Below are 21,492 nucleotides of genomic sequence, written 5' to 3' on the forward strand. Positions count from 1 at the left end.
CACAATTCATACCATAAAAAGTTGTTGAAACAACTCAAAACATAATATTAGTCTAACAACTTTATATCCAAATACTAATGTGCACACTAATTTCCAACAATTTATGATTAGTGCAAAATGAGAGGCAGAGATCATAGATGTGAGGCCAAGTGACTTTTTAATGTTGTAGTCTTTATACCTCAAACTTGATCCTATTCAAGAAACAAGAACATACACAGCATTTGAGACTCGGAAGTATGTGTATTATTGTATTCATTCAGTACATCATACATATAACTCCATATATATACATTCCTTATATCTATCTTTCTACATCTTTCCTTATAAGTTCCTTTCATGTCTCCTCCAAGTCCTTATGAAGTGTGGATGGATAAGAAACCTTCAATGTCATGTTGAAAGGTATTAAAATCCAGAGAAGTGTACACAAAATGACTTCACTTAAAATATCTTCAGATTGTATATAATAAGTCTTAATTGATTACTGGCATGTTGGAGTAAGGTCTTAAAACAAATTTGGAAGGAAATCAGATAAAAAGTGTCTTGTTGATAGTTTGTACCAGTCTTAATGCTTTTCGTTTTTCATGTTTGTAGTACCGAATGCCTATTTCACTGGCAATGTAGCAGGTACTGTTGGTGATTCAGCTGAGATGCACATACAGCAAAGAGGAAAGTAAATTTAATTATTTTTCTGTGATGTTTCAGCCATAAAGTATTATTTATGGAATTACTCTGAAACCAATTATATATGAATAGTTCAGCTTTTGCTCAAGTGTAATCAAGTTATGCATATATAACATGATGAATTAATTTGCAGCATAAAAACTAGTATGGCAATATCCTATGTTCAGTTAAACATCATGGGACTCAAAACTTTGAGCAACATGTATATTAAATAGTTGGGTGAGCAAAAAAGTAGTAGAATATTCTCTGCTAATATGCTCGCACCGAAGAGAAATTGTGTCAAATGCTTCATGTTGTAATTGTCACATAAATGTATAACAAATGCAGTTTCCATGCATAAGAGAGAGATTTGTCAGATAAAATAATACTTTATCTTATGGTAGCTGGACATATTTTCACACACTATTGGAGCTAGTAACATACAACCAAAAAAGACATTCGCGTACAGGTGTGCCAAATATTTGGTTTTAAATATATGCCTGATATTGGGTGAAAATAAATCCAGAAGCAAAGAAATGGCATATTACGTATTTAAACCGAATATTTTGGTTTTAAGTATAATATGCTGATATGATATATTGGGTAAAACGCTGAAAATGAATCCAGAAGCTTAGAAACAAGATCTTAAGTATTTAATCCGAATATACTTGTGTTATTCAAAACAAAATATATATAGATTTCCGAGGATACCACATAAAACGCTTCTCTGCGTGTGATTCTACAATTATTCTTAGAAGCAATCAGATGCAAACCATATCATGTCCCAAATTTGCTGAGGAATAAATCCATCAAAAATCTCCTGGACGAGGAGAAACAGGATCACAGTGATTGGTTGAACTTGATCCCAAGTTTTCTAGCACTGTTGAGCCAGTTTTGTTCAATGAAATTCATCATTCAGACAAAATCATAAGGTCGGACTCTGCCACATGGAAATATCACTGATAAGATCTCGAAGTTGGTCTATAAGAACTTTCAAGTGATGATTCTTTTTCGTAACCTCCTGCAAAGAACCCAAATAGCATCATTCAGAAACTGTCAATGAACAAAGCACTTGAGTAATGTAGTCCTTTTTGTAACCTCCTGCAAAGAACCCAAATAGCATCATTAAGAAATTGCCAATGAAAAAAACACTTGATTAATGTAGTCCACAAATCACAAAATAACAACTCAATCCTTTTCAAGTCTAAAAGCTTTGATTTATTAAATGCAGCATTTCACCAAATAGCAACTTTCAACGTTCGGTATAAAACTAAAAGGCTGCCTATTTCTCGTGTGCAGCTGGCTCCATTACAGAATTTCGAAGTCTTTTTAGTTTCCATAGATAATTTCAATAGAACTTACGCCAAATAAAAGGACTGTGATGGTCAGCTTGTTAGGAAAAAAAATTGATATCTTAGTCTGCACAGCCTGAAAGATATAAACAGACAACTGAATGCTTTGTGTTTCAGAAGACCAATTTGCTGCTTACAGTTTGTCTCTTGAACTTTTCCTGTGAACCACTGCATAAGAAATGGAGGTATATGCACACGTCATGTATTAGATTAAAATTGAAGTGTTAAGCTTCGTTATCGGGCTTGCACCCTGGACCCTCGAACTGGGTCCAGGTGCGAACCGGATTTCGGTTCGTCATATGGTCCCTGCTGGGTCTTCGCAGGATCTGCATTTGGATCGGTGAGTCCATCCGGATCTGAACAACCACAGATCCTGCATGGATCCAGGGGTACCCAGGGCAGACCACCTGAGACCCGTGGCTCCATAGTGAAAAATGGGGCCAAAACAGTATTAAAATAATATTTTATTATTATTTTGTTTCCCTCCAAAACCTAAAATGACCCTATTAAGGAGCCTCCAAACACAATTTCACAAAGCCTAACCTATGCGGAAAAGGCCGTACAGGATGAACAAGAATTATGCTGCAAGGGTAGAAGCCGAAATTGAATGGATGTTGGAGGCAGCTATTATCTTTTGGGTGGAGACAAGTGAGTGGGTTTCACCCATTGTGATCTCCTTAAAGAAGGAAGCAAACCAGATTCGCATTTGTGTAGATTTCCAATGTCTTAATGCAGTAACTGTTAAAGACCCATTACCCATTCTGTTCATTGATAACGTCCTGAAGGAAGTAGCAGGCCATGAGATTTATTCGTTTATGGATGTATTTTCTGGATATAACCAGATATCCATTGCGAAGGAAGACAAATTGAAAACGACCTTTGTCTTGGAGGATGGTGCATATGCATACAATAGGATGCCCTTTGGCCTTTGTAATGTGTCAGCGACCTTCCAACATATCATCTTATAGATTTTTGACAAGATGTCCACGGGAAACTATAAAGCATTCTTGGACGACTGGTCCATATTTAGCAGAGAGGACAAGCATATTGTCGCCTTAGGAGAGTACATGGAACGGTGTCGGCAAGCTCGTTTGGTACTTAACCCAAAGAAGTCTCTGTTTATGGTAGCACAAGGGAAGTTGTTTGGGCACATAGTATGCCAGACAGGACTGAAAACAGATCCCGATAAAGTGCAGGTGATAGAAGAGATGGAGGCTCCTTCGGATGTGACTGTTGTCAAATCCTTCCTCAGCTACATCGGATAATACCACCAGTTCATCAAGAATTTCGCAAAAATTTCATTTCCGTTAGATAGGCTCACAAGGAATGTACGTTTGGGAGAAGGAACACGGAGAGGCCTTCGAGGAACTAAAATCAAGGTTGTTGGGTGCTCTTATTCTAGCATTCCCTAAATGGGATAAAGAATTTCATGTGCACGTGGATGCGTCAATATATTTTGCAAGTAGGTTGTTGTCAAATGCTAAGAAGAATTATAGCACCACAGAACGGGAGGCCCTTGGAATGGTCCATTTTGTATAGAAATTCAAGCACTACTTATTGGCGACATCATTCACTTTTTATGTGGACCACCAAGCCCTCATGTACCTGGTCAATAAACCCATTATTCAGGTAAGGGTGAGCCGATAGCTTCTCTTACTTCAAGAGTTCACATTCAAGATCATTGTACAACCAAGATGTAGTCATGCAATCGCCGACCAAATATCACGTATTAAGTCTAGTGAGCCACCTGTTAGAATAAATGACGACTTCCCAGACGTGCATCTATTTCATATTGCTGTAACCCCTAATTGGTATAAGTATAAGAGAGCATTTGTCTACAACCCATTTTCCCCGCGACATGGCTCAAGGGGAACGAAGAAAGTTGGTCCCCACAAGTAGGATTTTCTAGCTAATAAATGGACTGTTATATAAAATGGGTCCAAACCAAGTGCTAAGGCGATGCATGATGGAGGAAGAAGTACCAAGTGTGCTTTGAGAAGCCCACGAAGGACTGGCTAGAGGGCATATGGGTCTCAATACGACAGCAGGGAAGGTACTCTTAGCCGGCTTATGGGGCCAACATTATACAATGAAACCAGAGAATGGGTGGTAGGATGTCATACTTGTCAACAAGTAGGAAAACCTCTAAAGCGGGACTTTACGCTCCTCAATCCCTCCCATGCCTAAGAGTTATTCGAATGATGGGGGAAGACTTTGTCGGATCTCTAAAGACTAGTCGTGCTCGACAGTGTCACTATATTATAGTTGCCACTGAATACTTAACAAAATGGGTTGAAGCACGCACATTGCTAGATAACTCAAAGTTGAGCACTGCAAAATTTATTTACGAATAGATTATAATGATGTATGGCATTCCAATTCACTTGATGAGTGACAAGGGTGGTCATTTTGTCAATCATGTCATTAGGCTCCTAACCATTGCATTCAAAATTTTCCATACGTTGTCGAGTCCATATTATCCCAGGGCAACTGCCAAGCTGAAGCAACTAATAAAATCTTGGTGGAAGTTATTTATAAGTCTTGTGGAGTTGAAGGTGAAGACTGGGAATAGAAATTTCCTTCAGTGTTGTGGGCCTACTGTACTTCCTATAAGGTGACCATGGCGCAGACGCCCTTCTAGCTCATGTACGGACAAGAAGTAGTGCTCCCTGCAGAATTCATGGTTCCTAGCTTGTGAATAGCTATTGATAACAAACTTGGTACATGTAGAGTCTAAGGGAGAGACTTTATGCCCTGAACAAGATGGACGAGAAAAGGGCGATGGCTCAAAAGGCCATGGATGTGACACAACAATAGAGGAAACTCTGGCACGACAAACACCTCTGACGGATGAAGTTTACACCGAGTCAATTGGTATTGAAGTTTAATGAGCAAAATGAAATTAAGCCTAGCAAATTTAAAGTGAAACAGCTAGCTCCATTTTAAGTTCGATAAGTTGCATCTAATGGGGCCGTGAAGTTATGGACACTCGATGGCAGAGAAATCCCTAACGCAGTTAATGGCTCAAAGTTAAAAGTCTACCATCAAATGAAAGGAAGCCAAGATTGCCTAGAAATGCAGGGGTAATTTCGTTTTATAAAAATTAAAAATTAAATAAATTATTTTAAAAAATTGAGAAAAAAATAGATAAATAAATAAAAATGATACTAAATAAGTTTGGAAAAGCCATAGTGACGAGAGAAAAGAAAAGCCAAGACCATAGATAAGAACCTTGTCTCATAGGTAACAATAAATTCAACCCTGCTGAAATCAAATGGTCATGGAGGAACAAAAGACACCTACGGAAGGGTAGGATCCGCGGACATGTGCCCTTTGGAAAGCAAGGCTCATGGGTATGTGACCCTACGGACAATAGTCAACACTGCCACAAACAACACACCCACCCTACAGCAAGGAGAACAAACATATTTCAAAGCTGAGGAAAGATATAAATGTCCAATGGAGGGGACAAAGTTCCATGCAAAAGGATAACGGGCAATGGACAAAAGCACGAGCTCCGGTGGAAAATCATCAAACACGTGCAGAAATATTGTCCCCCACGAAAGACATAGAAGGTCATGGATGGTAGAGAAAACCCGTAGAGAAGAGTGGAACCTTCCCGCAGAAAAGTTAGAAGCTATGGAAACGATTGAAGCGGGTTGGCGGACAAGATTGAAGTCGCACAACATATGTCAAGCCACGCCCACGGAAAGCATTGGAATTAAACAAGGGAAACATCACACTCTTCCCCCAGACACCATTCATTCCTTCATAGATAACACAATCATTTCCTTGCAGAAAACATAGAGAAGGCCATGGAAACATCGAGCAAGCCACAGATGTAAAGTAGAAGAGACCCCAAACAAGTTAAAATCCCCACGAAAGACACGAGGACTCGCCAAAGGGAACCAAAAGCTCCCCACAGAAAACACTAACTCTCCGCAGTGAAAACAAGTTGGGACATGCAAGTGAAGGAACCCTGCGGATTGACATGATTGCAAGGTGAGAACCTGTAAAAAACATGGGTAAATAAAAGCCACCAGGAAAAGAAGCATCGAGGAAAAGACAAAGGACCTGACTTCTTGTGGAAGAAAAAGCAAACTCGCAGAGAAGCCAAGTCGCAGATAAAAGAGTTATCGGGAGAGTTGGTTGTAATGGAAAGTTGAGGAATTACAAGCATGGACAAGGAAACCTCGTGGAAATAAAGTGCAAATTCCGCCCCTTGGCGACTTTAGGTAGACATATTCAGCAACCAATTAGTAAGAAAGGAGGAATGATCAAGTCACCATCTGCCACAACATTCACATTATTGATATAGGAAGTTGTGGGGACAATTGCATCCATGTAAGGCAAGGAGATTTGGAGTAAACAATCAAGCCCTAAACGTTTTTTTTGCATAACGCTAAAACAAGAAACTGTTACAATATGCATTTGGCAGGTAAGATAAGGCATTGGAAGGATCAATTGGAAGCCGACAATTTGAGCATGGACAACAACGCAAGAGTTTTATCTTTAAGCATTCGACTTGCAAGACAAATGCAAGAAGCAACTTCCAGTAGTAAGAAGAAGAAGGTTTGACCCAAGATTTAGCAAACATCCCAAAAAGAAGAAATTACACCTCACAATTCACTTTGAAGGACATAACAGGCTTGAATATCAGCGATGGTGGCAAGAAACAGTTGACACAGACATGGTAAAACAGATTTTGTAACAGGCATAGATGCATTGGCCAATTCAGATGTTTGTATTTTCTATTGGTCTCTTTGAACATATCTTTCAAGTGATGATTGAAGCATACAATAGCCATAGCAGGAGCAGCTCATTTCAATATAGGAAGCATCCATTTTTTTGTTTCATTTTTTGCTCTTGCGTGAGCTTTAGCTGCCATGGAAAGGATAAGGGTTTGGGGGAGAAATAATGGAGGTCTGCTGGAGTTTTGCTTATATTTTCAGCTGCCTTTCTCCTCTGCATTTCATGTTTCAGACCTATTACATGCACATTTTGCAGCTACCATAAAAGAGAAAATAGTTTCGGTGAGGCCTTTTGGAGCTTTTGGTGGCCCGATTTTACTCTTGCTAGGCATTTTTTGTGTAGCTGCGCATTGTTTGGGCTCAATGGCAGATTTCTGGGCGCTTTTCTGGCCTTGATTTCACACTGGTTGCCATGAAAGGATATGGAGGGGTTTTGCTGAAGCTTTAAGCAAGGGGAAAAAAACATTTTCATGCATTTTTCTAAGTTTGAATAGCATATCTATCTCTGCGCCTTTGGGTGAAGATTATTGCACTTTCTTTTGTACTTTCATGCTTTGAGTATGAGCATTTTTACTGTCAAACTTGAAAATGCCGCCATAGAACGGAAATGAAGAGTTTCTAGGCAAATCTAGACCTCGAACTTAGCATTTTATGGGCACTTTTCGGCTCTCATTTACTGAAGATAATCATGGTATGGCACATTTACTCGTGTAAAATGTTGAAGATGTTTCACTACTTCAAGAAACAGATTATAACAAGGTATGGCATTCCAATTCACTTGACGAGTTACAAGGGTGTGGCCATTTTGTCAATCATGTCATTAGGCTCCTAAACACTAAATTCAAAATTTTCCATATGCTGTCAAGTCCATATTATCCTTAGGCCAACAGCCAGGCTGAAGCAACTAATAAAATCTTGGTGGGAATTATTTATAAGTCTTGTGGAGTTGAAGGTGAAGACTAGGAATAGAAATTGCCTTCGGCATTGTGGGCCTACCGTACTTCCTATAAGGTGACCATGGGGCAGACGCCCTTCCAGCTCGTGTACAGACAAGAAGCAGTGCTCCCTGCAAAATTCATGGTTCCTAGCTTTTGTGAATAGCTATTGATAACAAACTTGGTGACATGGAGAGTCTAAGGGAGCGACTTTATGCCCTAAACAAGTTGGATGAGGAAAGGGCAATGGCTTAGTAGGCCACGGATGTGGCGCAACAACGGAGGAGACTCTAGCATGACAAACACATTCCAACGGATGAAGTTTACACCAGGTCAGTTGGTATTGAAGTTTAATGGGCAAAATGAAATTAAGCCTAGCAAATTTAAAGTGAAACGGCTAGCTCCCTTTAAAGTTCGAGAAGTTGCATCTAATGGGGCTGTGAAGTTATGGACACTCGATGGTCGAGAAATCCTTGATGCGGTCAATGGATTGAAGTTAGTAGTCTATCATCAAACGAAAGGAAGCTAGGATTGCCTGGAAATGCAGGGATAATTTAGTTTTAAAAAATTATAAATTTATAAAATTTATAAAAAAATCAAATTGAATTGAGAAAAAAAATAGATAAATAAATAAAAAATGATAATAAGTTTGAAAAAGCCATAGAGATGAGAGAAGAGAAAAGTCAAGATCGTAGATAAGAACCTTGACTCGGAGGCAACATTAAATTCAAACCTGCTGAAATCGAATGGGCATGGAGGAACAAAAGACACATGCAGAAGGGTAGGATCCGCGGACATTTGCCCCGTGGAAAGCAAGGCTCGCAGGTATGTGACCCCACGAACAACAGTCAACACCGCCATGAACAACACACCCACCCTGCAGCAAGGAGAACTAACATATTTCAAAGCTGAGGAAAGATATAAATGTACGATGGAGGAAACAAAGTTCCATGCAAAAGGATAACGAGTAGTGGACAAAGCAGGACCTCCTGTGGAAAATCATCAACCACATGCGGATTTATTGTCCCCTGCAGAAGATGTAGAAGGTTGTGGATAATAGAGAAAGCCCATGTTGAAGAGTGGAACCTTCCCGCAGAAAAGCCATAAGCCGTGGAAACGATTGATGCAGGTTCGCAAACAAGATTGAAGTTGTGCAACATGTCACACCACGCCCGCAGAAAGCATTGACATTAGACGAAGGAAACATCACACTCTTCCCACAGACACCATTCATTCCTCCACAAACAACAATCATTTCCCTGTACAACACATAGAGAAGGCCACAGAAACATCGAGCAAGCCACAGAAGGAAAGTAGAAGAGACCCCAGACAAGTTAGACACGAGGACTCGCCAAAGGGAACCAAAAGCTCCCCACGGAAAACACAAACTCTCCACGGTGAAAACAAGTTGGGACGCATGGGTGAGGGAACCCTGCGGATTGACATGATTGCAAGGTGAGAACCCATAAAAAACATGGGTAAATAAAAGCCACCAGGAAAAGAAGCACCGAGGAAAAGATAAAGGACCGGACTTCTTGTGGAAGAAAAAGAAAACTCATAGAGTAGCCAAGTAGCGGATAAAAGAGGTATCGGGAGAGTTGGTTGTCATGGAAAGCTGAGGAACTACGGGCATGGATAAGGAAACCCCGTGCAAATAAAGTGCACATTCCGCCCCTTGGCAACTTTAGGCAGACATATTCAGCAACCAATTAGTAATAAAAGAGGAATGATCAAGTCACCATCCGCCGCAACATTCGCATTATTGATATTGGAAGTTGTGGGGACAATTGCATCCACATAAGGCAAGGAGATTTGGAGTAAACAATCAAGCCCTAAACGTTTTTTGCATAATGCCAAAACAAGAAATTGTTACAATATGCATTTAGCAGGTAAGAAAAGGCATTGGAAGGATCAATTGGAAGCCGACAGTTTGAGCATGGACAAGAACGCAAGAGTTTTATCTTTAAGCATTCGAGCTGCAGGACAAATGCAAGAAGCAACTTCCAGTAGTAAGAAGAAGAAGGTTTGTCCCAAGATTCAGCAAGCGTCCCAAAAAGAAGAAATTACACCTCATAGTTCACTTTGGAGGACTTAACAGGCTTGAATATCAGCGATGGTGGCAAGAAACACCTGACACAAACATGGTAAAACAGATTTTGTAACGGGCACAGGGGCATTGGGCAATTCAGATGTTGGTATTTTTTATTCGTCTTTTTGGACATATTTTTCGAGCAATGATTGAAGTATACAATAGCCATAGCAGAAGCAATTCATTTCAATATAGGAAGCATCCATTTTTTCATTTCATTTTTTGCTCTTGCATGAGCTTTAGCTGCCATGGAAAGGATGAGGGTTTGGAGGAGAAATAATGGAGGTCTGCTAGAGTTTTGCTTGTATTTTCAGCTGCCTTTCTCCTCTGCATTTCATGTTTCAGACCTATTACATGCACATTTTGCAGATACCATAAAAGAGAAAATGGTTTCAGTGAGGCCTTTTGGAGCTTTTGGTGGCCTGATTTTACTCTTGTTGGGCATTTTTTGTGTAGCTGGGCATTGTTTGGGCTCAATGGCAGATTTTTGGGTGCTTTTCTGGCCTTGTTTCCTCTTGTTTTCACACTGGTTGCCATGGAAGGATATGGAGGGGTTCTTGCTGAAGCTTTAAGCGGGGGGGAAAAAACCATTTTCATGCATTTTTCTAAGTTTGAATAAATATCTATCTCTGCACTTTTGGGTGAAGATTATTACACTTTCTTCTGTACTTTCATGCTTTGAGTATGAGCATTTTTACTGTCAAACTTGAACATGCCGCCATAGAATGGAAATGACGAGTTTTTGGGCAAATCTAGAGCTCGAACTTAGCATTTTCTGGGCACTTTTCGGCTCTCATTTACTGAAGATAATCATGGTATGGCACATTTACTCATGTAAAATGTTGAAGATGTTTCACTACTTAAGAAATATTACCTCCAAATTTGCTTATCTTTTTCTTGAATATTTTGATAACAGCTGCTCTCTATAGACATATAGGAACATGTTAACCATACTCAGAAATTAAGACTTTTGATCTTTTAAACACGTCTGCTTCTTGTGCACTTATATTGCTTGCATTTCATAACCATTTGAAACTCCCTGTCATACTTTCAGGAAAATAAAGAGTTTTAATGTTGCTATCACAAAAATGCTCCCAACAGTATGCATTCTTTCCATTTTTCTGTTTAAAGTGTTCCTTCAACAGTCCCTTAAAATTGGTACCTTGGTATGATGAATAACTTGATTGCGTTTTTCTGTTTTGCATGATCACCTGTATATCTACACTCGGCATGTTACTTTTATGAGAATGCTTAAAAATGTCTGAGAGCCCTGTTGTATTCTTGATTCAATGATTAGCTCATCTGATATTGCCTCTATTGTTGCGTATTGATGTGGTACATTTTGCTGATAATAGCACTTTGAAGAACCAAATAAGTTGTGCAAGTGTATTTCTCTGTTTGCTTTGATGCTTTAAAAACATGAACATGACCTTTGGAAACATGTTGCTGATGTTGATATGTTTATATATATGCTTTACTGCACCTATCCTTGTGCTCCTATCGTACTTATTTTTAAATTTGTTCCTTGTTGCTCTTATATGTCCTTTGTTCATGCACTTGATCTTTACCTTCAGTCTGACTTTTACTGTTAATCCTGCTATCTCTTTTGATTTCATGCAATGTTATCCATGTATATTGTATATCCAACATCATTGGATACTTCATTATAAAGATGAAACATATAGATGCTTGCTTGCTGATGTTGATCTCTAGTGCTTGATCATTTCAAAATGTATTTCTGTCTCTTTTAAACAAGCTAAGATATCTGTTACTGCACAAGACAAATTAGTTAGTGAGCAAATCAAGGTTTGTGTTTGGAAATGTGGAAGCATGTGTGAGGTATAATGATGAGATAGGCTCGTCATTGCTTAGATCCATCGGATCTAATTCCATCTTTTCATGTGATTGCAGGAGTTGGCACTGGAACGCGGGAAAACAGGAGCAACAAAACATCCAAAGAATGCATGGTCAAAGCAAGCAGCAACATCGCCAGTCATTCAGGCAATGACTGGCTGTGATGTCCCCAATTTTAATAAAATAATTTAAATAATTAACGGTAAGAAAATTTAAATAATATTATTTGGACTTTTAATTATTTAATAATGGAGCCCAATTTTTATTAATTATTCATAGGTGTTTGTCGTGTCGGTACTCATAAACCCTCGAGAGTTCTCTCCAGAGGTATTTACATGCAGTATGTAGGTAGTTGTTAGTATGTGATTTGGATTATTTTCTTTGTACCACTAATTCCAATTGGGATTCTCTGTTGTTTGCCATTTCGGAAGTGAAAGATCTTCCCTACTTGGTTTTCCAGTTTCGGTGGGATTCAACCCTCACCCTATTCCGTCTCTGTGATACTTTGCTCAGATCTGGCAAATAGAAGCACTATTAGATTTGCAAATTGGAGGAATAATTGAGTCTAAATTGATCATCTTTCTTTGTGTTTGAGCAGTTCAATCCTTGGCAACAATTCTTGTGTGTTTGCATTAAATCTAACTTCGGCAATATTGGCGTACTGTCTGTACGACCTACTCTACCATTCCTCTACACACTAGCTCAACCATATGCACCCAAACCAAGCAAATCACCACCATACAACCTTCCATTATGTTTTGTACGACATCTCCCCCCCAACCCGACCGTACAGCATTCCACCCTCCTTAACTATGCAACCCTTGCATCGTCACCCCGTCTACCTCCACCATGGACACCTTCATTGTACAGACAGCTTCCACCTTGCCTACTGTATAATTTGTTTAGTCTCACAACCGTACAGGGAGGCTCAACATTCTCTTGTTCAGCATCAAAGTTGCTCGATTGACTACTCTAATGATTTGGTATCTGACTGGTGTGCGGAGGTCAGGACCATTATACTGATATCAAAGCTGGTGAATCTGCCAGCCTGTTGGGAGAGTTGAGAGATTAGTCTTGTATCATATATTCTCTATCTCATGTTTCAGCTGATTGGAAGGCACATTTGTTAGTAAAGTACTGCAAGGATACTTTTGCATACCTACTGTTGGATGGTCAAGTGCAGGATGACAGATACAAGGTGGTTGGCAATATCATTTACCACGAAGATAGAATCTATTTGGTACCCGAGTCAAAGATGAAGGAATTGATTCTAGAGGAAGATACTTGCACAAATATTGTCAAACCAACACCCAATGATCATTTTGATGGAAATTTGGGTTCTATCATTGGCCCTCCGAATGAGAAGGTTCTATCAATGGTTGTTCAACTTCATGGAGATGCTATGGATGATTCCTTGCAAGAGCAACCACAGTTGGTTGAATATGGAGTTCCTTCAGTTGTGCCTAATTGTACATGATCACAATTTTTCCATATGAAGGGCTTCCTCATAAAAATAATAGGATCTACATGTGTTGTGAAGTTCCTAAGGAGATTGATGATTACATGAAGATTATGGATCTGGACATTAATGTGTTAATGATTGGCTCCCTTGGGATCTTGGTGGTTTTGGATATACCAATGTTTATATCAGAGTGGCCCAGCGTTGCTTGAATGTCGGTTTACTCATCTCAAATGAATTCAATAATGCACATGTGATCCTGAAGAAGCATGGAGTTTTCAGTGGATATAGCAATTTGCATCCACGCATGGTTTGGGATCTTGGAGTTTGCACATTGCTCGAGAATAAGCAATCTTTGGCCGGTGAAGATGTATAATGTCCCCCATTTTAATAAAATACTTTAAATAATTAACAGTCCCAAAATTGAAATAATATTCTTTGGACCTTTAATTATTTAATAATGGGGCCCAATTTTCATTAATTATCCATAGGTGTTTGTTGTATCAGCACTCTTTTGTAAACCCTTGAGAATTTTCTCCAGAGGGGTATTTATGTGCGGCATGTAAGTAGTTGTTAGTATGCGGTTTGGATTATTTTCTTTGTATTGCGAATTCCAGTTGGGATTCTCTATTGTTCACCATTTCGGAAGTGAAAGATCTTCCCTACTTGGTTTACCGGTTTCAGTGGGATTCAACTCTCACCCTATTCTGTCTCTATAATACTTTGCTCAGATCTGGCAAATCGGAGTACCATTAGATTTCAAATTGGAGGAATAACTGTGTCGAAATTGATCATCTCTCTTTGTGTTTGGGCAATTCAATCCTTGGCAACGATTCTTGTGTGTTCCCATTAAATCTAACTTTGGCAATATTGGCATACTGTCTATACGGCCTCCTCTACCATTCATCTGAACACTAGCTCAACTGTACGCACCCAAGCCAAGCAAATCACCATCATATGGCCCTCCATCATGTACCGTATGGCCTCTTTCCTTCCCCTACCGTAAGGCCTTCCACCTACCTTAACCGTACGGCCCTTGCATCGTCACCCCATCTACCTCCACCGTACGGCCAGCTTTCACCTTGCCTCGTGTACGGTCTGTTCAGATAATGTCACAACCGTACAGGGAGGCTCAACATTCTCCTGTTCAGCATCAGAGTTGCTCAATTGACCGGTCTAACACTTGGTGTATGACTGGAACATTACACTAGCCCCTATGAATCTTTATGCCCTTCTCTTTTTTTACATATGTATTCATGTTTACTTAAAAGGAGCAGATCCAGGTGCACTGTACATCTGCTAAAAAGGTTTTTTTTTTAAAGATGCCCAAGCCCTTTGTTACGATAGCCATGCACAGCATGTTTTATATGAGGTTTTTAAACTGTTCAAGGAAATTGATCTATTGGTACAGTCTCACAGAGTGATCAGTGATGGACAATGCCCAAATGTGTCTGTCAATAAAGTAGCTTAGATGAAGAACTAAAACTGATTGCTGCAAGAAACTTCGTGTGGGATATCTCTTATTTTCATTGCATTAAACTAGAGGTATTGGTCTAGGTCATTATCAGCAGCTTCTAGGTCTGCATGTCAGTCTCTGAATGATTTTTGTTGCATAAGGAGCAGCATTTCTCATCAGCTTTCTCGTGTATTTGCTGACTGGAATGGCAATTAAAGTGCAGGATGTATAGTTGCATCATATTGCTTTTTCACCATATGTTCCAATAATTCATTATTAATACTGGCTGAAGGCTGGAGGTAGCATGTCACTCCAAAGTAGAAAATTTGAAAACAAATATTCGTAAACTTCAACCTTACTATGGTAGTGCTATTAATGATAGGGCTGGCTGTTGTTTTGTTTAATATTGCAGCATCTTTCTGCATCCATAAAAGTTTATAGAACTCCAAAAAGAGTTACAAAAGGGAACTAAAACAAAATATCATGTCTTTATATAGTTAAGCTTTAAGGAAACGACTTCTACACTTGTGTGGATTTAATTTGCTGTAAAGATGACCATGCAATTAATAGAAACCAGTGATCAAGATAAATGAAAATGCAACTACTGTCATCACATTTGAAAATCACCATAGATTGCCACATCTTCAGCATTGATCAAATAGTTCTATTTCATTTCAGCCTGTTTAAACTTGGTCATGAGGATCAAAACATGTGTTGAAGGTTTATTTATAGAGATAACCCATATTTTCTTCAGTTTTAAGTAAAATTTCTGATAGACAAGTGGGAAGTATTTTCTGCAGTGTGTCAATTTATTATATTTATATCACGAATCAACTGTAAAGTTGTTCAGTCAAGCTCATTTAACCATATTTCATTAGCTATTCACACAAACATGTCTCTCATAAGAATGAATGGTCTGCTTAGCACATAATGCATCTACGTGATACTCACGTGGGTAAAGTGTCAAGATTTACTCGAAGGTCATCCATCTCAATACTTCTCCTACTCAAGCACACTTAACTTGTCATCCCATTTGCAAAAATTTCAGAAAGTGTTGTGCCTTATAAACCATTCACTGCAAAGTTCCTTTAGCTCATCCATTGACAAGAAGGATGCCTCTTTCCGCATACTCTAAATATGGACAGTGAAGAAGGTAGAATGGAAAGAACAGAACTAAGTACAGCCAGAATAAGTGTTTAAAAGCTAAACTGATTATTTTTATTCGAAGCTTTCCATACACTGATTGAACTTCATAAGGTAAAAAACATAGAGCAATAGGGCAATATAGTTGTGTTGATGATAGTAGAAGAAGAAACAACCCTCCAGAGGAGGTATGCAAAGCTATGGACAGGGAGGACATAATGTTGTGAACGTGGAAGATTTGAAGAGCTCCAATTATGATTGAATACAAAATCTGAATGATGAGGATGTTGAGTGGATGATAGTCAACCAGAGCTTATTTTTAGTTAGGTCTCTGTTACAAAGATTTCTGGACTACTGGAATGATTTGTAACAAAAAAAATCCCTTGAATAAGAAAAAAGAGAATCAGAGAAACTAATGGATGAGGTAAGGGAGCTCTATGTTGAATGGTACATCAAGCACAACACTTGCTGCAAGCCTAGAAAGAAAATTGGGTAGCAAGCTACATGTGCTTCATCTTGAGGAGAACTCCATGGTCAAAAGCACAAGTAGCACTAGGATGGGTAAACTCCCAAGAAGTAACATTACTTCCCCCCTGCAAGCGTCACCTAGATGCTATGTTATTGGTTCTTCAAAAAAAAATCCTTAGATTTAGTTAGAATCCTCTCCCATATCAAATATGGGTGCAGTGTGATCACAAATCTGGCAAGAATTCTATCTTTTGTCTATGGGTTCTACTTTGACAAACCAACATAAACCCAATTTAAATCCAACCAAATTTTTAAGATTCCTGGTGAATTCAACAAAAACATTAATAATTTTTGGAGGAAAATTGGATTGTTCTTAACTTTCTTTTCCTCTTCTGTACAATAAACTCTAGAGCTTTCCCTTATTAGCTCGCAATTTAATTCAATGCAGCAAGAGATGTGTACATGTTGGAGATCCTAAGTGTTTGTACATACCATCGACAAAGATATGTCATGGGTGGGCAACTGCCAATGAAGCATCCAAGCCACTCCTATGCTTGGCCAAGGAATTTGATTAGAAGTAGTTGGTGAAGTTGTGGAGGACAGCACCTACTAATAGTAAATAATTCACCAACATCTATCTCAATATCTGCTGCTGAATTGTTGGTGGAGGATGCAAGCCTCCTAGTCAACAGATTTCGTGTTGAATCAAGCCCAAGATAGAATTATATTATAATAGTATCATATAATATTTATATTATAAGATTATAAGATTAGATTTACATATTATGTTATTAATTTATATATATTAAAATGCTTATAAGCCACGAGTGAAGTTGTAATTATAAATAACTTAAGTAAAACAAGCGGGTAAGATTGGTCAAAATAGAAATATTATGAATACAAATTAAAATTATAAATGATTAATTTTATTAAATTTTTAAATATATTAATACAAATACAAATATTATGAATACTAAGTTATAATTATATTAGTATTGATATATTTATATATTATTTTATTAGTGTTCCAAAACAGCTTCTGCTATGGAAAAACCTTTAAAATTTAGCAAATATGCAGCACTTTACCATTATTTACAGCCAACAGCATTCCCTGTAAAACTATTATTTACTATAGACACCAATAATTTGATATAATTTGATATTGGACCACAAGTGAAGGGAATCAACATTGTTAACCCTTCTGCTCCCAATTCATATTAGCTCTGTTATCAATGATCATCTTGCACATCCTCCCACACAGATCATTAACAAGATACTGCTTTTGCTCAAACTAATCATCTAACTTTGTATGTTTGGGTGGGTTTTTATACCTATAATTACTTGTTCATGATGTCAGTCTCTATATTCGAGGGATAACATAAATGTTTGATGAGAACAGCTTCCCAAATTAAAATCCAACTCAGCATTGGAATCCAGAAGAATCACAACACATAAAGTTCATGTTCAGTCTTTGATGTCATTTTTTTAATGCACAATCCTTATAGAATTCAAAAATATTATCTACTTAAACAAAATTCTTCAGCAAGACACACTCAAAAACTGTATCACTTTGTTGAAACATTTTAATAATAAATATGCCTAAAATACGGGACTCGTAATAATTCAGGTGAAGAAATGTATACATAGTAAAGATCTTACATTTGAATCAGAAGGTTTTGTACTTTGCCAGACAATACATAAGGTAAAAGGAAAAACAATTGTCTAGTAACACACTTATACAAGGGTTTCTCAGACAACAAATTGGCATCTTGCATGGCAAAGAACTAAGATATTATATTTTGCCATTTATATAGACAGTAATATTGCACATAAGATTCATCAATGTTGGGCTTAGATATGACAAAGTTGTAATAAAGAAGGCAAAATGGAACTCCCTCATTCAGATTTTACAAAATGGCTAGGATGGGGCTTGAATGGGTAATCTGTGAATGACTGGATCCCGCTTCCTTATAAGAAATCAGCAATGCATCTTCATCGGTGCATGTTTGGCATTTATTTCAAAGGTGGAATCTATCACACGTGTGGAAGGTTTCTCTTGGCTCAGTATGGGATGCGAAAGAATAAAGATGGAAGGAGACTCCAAAATAATCATTCAAGCCACGAAAAGAGAAAACACCCCCAGCTGGAAAATTGAAAATATCTCAAATCAACGCTAGGGAGGTAATCTATTCATTCAAAGTGATTTCCTTTCCAGCACCTCTACTGAGAATCCAAACCCCTAGTGGTCTTCCTTGCTAATGAAAGGATTGGTCCACTTGCCCTTGAAGCAACTTAGAAGAAGAGATAGGATGACAAGGTGGAGTTATCTAATTCATTATCCATGGATAATATGTTGAGTTCATCACGTATCTTAAAACTTGGAAAGTTGGACCTCGATCATTAATAAGCTGGGTGTTGTTTTTCTCGTGTCTTTTGACAACTCTTCAATTGCCCCACATATTAATGAGACTGTTACATCGCATGATCATAAATTAGTGTATAATCTCACAACTGATGAGCATTGCCATTGCAATCACCACCATCAAATCACTTTGTTAGATGGCCATCGGCATGCATTTTTTACCTGCATTTTTCATTTACTCTGAATTTTTATGCACTCTGAGCTGTGGCATCTTGCAATTACAATTTGGCCCATTTGATCTCTGCTAAGACTCGAGAAAAGGATGAAGAAGAAAGATCTCAAAGACTCTTCTTACAACACCAGTCTCTGATATCAGGAAATAAAATACATTTAGGATTAAAAACAGGGATACCCTAAATATTATCAAATTTATCCTTGCAGAAGAGCACAAGACCCAATATTGAACAAAACTTCCAACTCAAACTGGCCTACTTGGTTATATACAGAGAAATTTATAATCATTGATTGATAAAAGTTTACTCCATCCATTATTACTCAGTGTAAACAAAAAATATAAACAGAATACAAGAACATGTCAATTCAGACAGAGCGCATGACACAGTGAATAGGCATAGAGATGTATCTTTTCATTCCATGTAATGTTTGTAAAATGCTACTTGTGCTCTCGGTACCAACTCATAATATAAAGCGCCCGACAGTTGGTTAGAGTGTCAACCGTCAATTCCCTACAACCACCCGAGAACGTATCTATTCATTACATTGCCTTATAAATAACAACGCATAATTTATTCAAACTGGCAAAACTATCACCAACATCACCCCCACCCCCCCCCCCCAAAAAAAAATGTAGCCTGTAGACATCAATGCAGAAAAAGGCTAATGCAGTACAATAGAACGACTACTGGGAGGGAGAGTGAGAGGACACCCCTCGAGTGGTAGATGACATCGGTCTAGAAAGTTGTTGTCGAATGAGTCGCAAATAACGCTCTACTCTCAGTTGTTTCCCCCAAGCAACTCTCACGAGTGTGACCACATCCATCAAGTCTCTCTTCATCTTCTTCAGCTCCTTCTACAGTAGCTCCCAACTGCCCCTCAACTTCTTTAAGTTGAGTTGCCTTCCTTTACTACACCATTCTTTCATGAACCAACCGTGCCCCCAAGGTACTGAGCTTCTCCTCGGTGGCATCCTCTCGCTGCTACCAACATGATTTTTTATTTTGCCTTATGGCATCCCTCTTTTGCCTCTTTTCCACATTGAGTAGCTCTTTGGAGCTGGAGAAAAGTATCTCTAATTGCATGCTCCGTGCTATGGAGAATGCCCATCATACCACTCTTCTCTTTTGCAATATATTGTCCATACCATGTCTCCACCATCTCAGCATCTTTGTGAGTGGCAATCCCTGAGCTATAAAGTGATCTGCAAATGTCTATTGGCAGTGGCACCCTCCTGTCATAAACTCCAAAAGTCGTATACCTTAGCTGAGATGAGACCCATGTCTATTTGTTTGGTAGGATCAGCCATATTGCATACCATTGCAACCACACCTAGCTCTACAAAGTACCTCTACAGTGATGACATCCCATGGGTTGGGTTTAGAAACCCGAATTTACTCAACATCTTACATAACTCTTGCACCTGTAGCTTGTTGTAAAGAGAGGTCATCCTTGTGCACACTCTCTTCTTCAAATTCTCTTGTTGTTGGTACCACATCCTAATCTCTAAGAGATTCCCCACCTATGGCCTCCGCTCATACTACGAGTTTGTTTGATAAGAAAGTTGAACCATCAACAAACTAGTGGGACAAGGGTGGGATTTGAGCAATGACCATCTCGAATTTCTACGAGGGCTTCCATAACTACCCTTCACCATTGTGTCTTTATCCCCCTCAACTATACAGTCTACTCCAAACCTTGTCTTTTCTCAGCCTTCTTCTTTACGGAATGCATACACCTCCATACGGCTTTGGTTGTACGATGTATGTTCTACCTCTTATCGTACCAATCTTGGGGCTACGATGTATATTATGTACATGCCAGTGTTGTACAATGGTGCATGTTTATATCGTGCAATCCTGCTTCATATGGTTACATCCTTAAGAAGTATGGTGGGAGATGTTGGGCATAAAGGCCATACAGTGACCTTGTGTGTGGTGAGGATTGTTTGTCCCAACAATTGTACGATACAGTTTGTATCGTCACAGTATCTCCCTACATGATGGATGTTTGAGTGTGGCTTCTCCTCACTTCTCTATCCCTTTGTATGATTCATATGGTCTCAATTGGGTGACTTCTCCTTGATTCGCCCTCCCTTCGTGCAGATTTACCTCTACACTATACGGTTTATATGGTTCCTCCTTCCTTCATATGGCTCCACCTCTATTCGTACAACTCCCCTTCATGCTTCCGCTTCTTCGTTTAGCTGCAGTGGTTTTTGTGGACTAAGGATCTTTCTTAATGGTAATTTATAAGGGCACTTTTTCCTTTCTAGGGTTAGGGATTTGAGAAAACACTTTTATTTTACAACTAGAATTACTTTTTACACTTGTATTCTTTTTCCATTTCTTTTATTTTCTCCTCATTGGCATGCTCTTTTTTATAATATTTTTCAATCCTAACCTTTCAAGTAAAAAAAAAAATATCCTTCTTACTTTTCCATTTTTTATTTTTCATTTTAATATTCTCACTCCCCATTATTTATATTTCATATCTTTTATGTTTTTCACCTTCAACCTTACCAACTTGCTTTCTTGTTTCCTACTCCACTTCCCATTAAATCCTCTATTGTTTTGACTTCGTTTGCCTTGTTTTCCTTCATCTTGCATCTCTGCTTTCTTCGAAATTCTTCATCTTCATTGTTCATTCTCCGCTCCATTCCCTTTATCTCACCACTATGAATCTTCACTTCAAATGTGTACTACCACATGCAGGTTCCTAGAGGAGTT

The 21,492-nt window shown here is 38.6% G+C and overlaps 1 protein-coding gene across 2 annotated transcripts in view; it reads right to left on the minus strand.

The window, feature by feature from the left end:
• Positions 1-1,291: 1,291 nt before the first annotated feature.
• Positions 1,292-21,492, minus strand: part of LOC149533443 (mediator of RNA polymerase II transcription subunit) — a 39,928-nt gene continuing 19,727 nt past the window's right edge. Inside the window, exon 3 of one of the 2 annotated variants that reach the window (XM_089804287.1) lies at positions 1,292-1,681. In XM_089804287.1, the coding sequence (XP_089660413.1) occupies positions 1,586-1,681 (96 nt within the window). In that variant the 3' untranslated portion in view covers positions 1,292-1,585. Of the gene's footprint in view, positions 1,762-21,492 lie in introns of both variants that reach the window. The other variant, XM_089804288.1, reaches the window with a different exon arrangement.

This window comes from Cupressus sempervirens, chromosome 10 (assembly GCF_028749045.1).
Source record: "Cupressus sempervirens isolate cs-2001-9-10 chromosome 10, ASM2874904v1, whole genome shotgun sequence".
NCBI classification, from domain to species: Eukaryota; Viridiplantae; Streptophyta; class Pinopsida; order Cupressales; family Cupressaceae; genus Cupressus; species Cupressus sempervirens.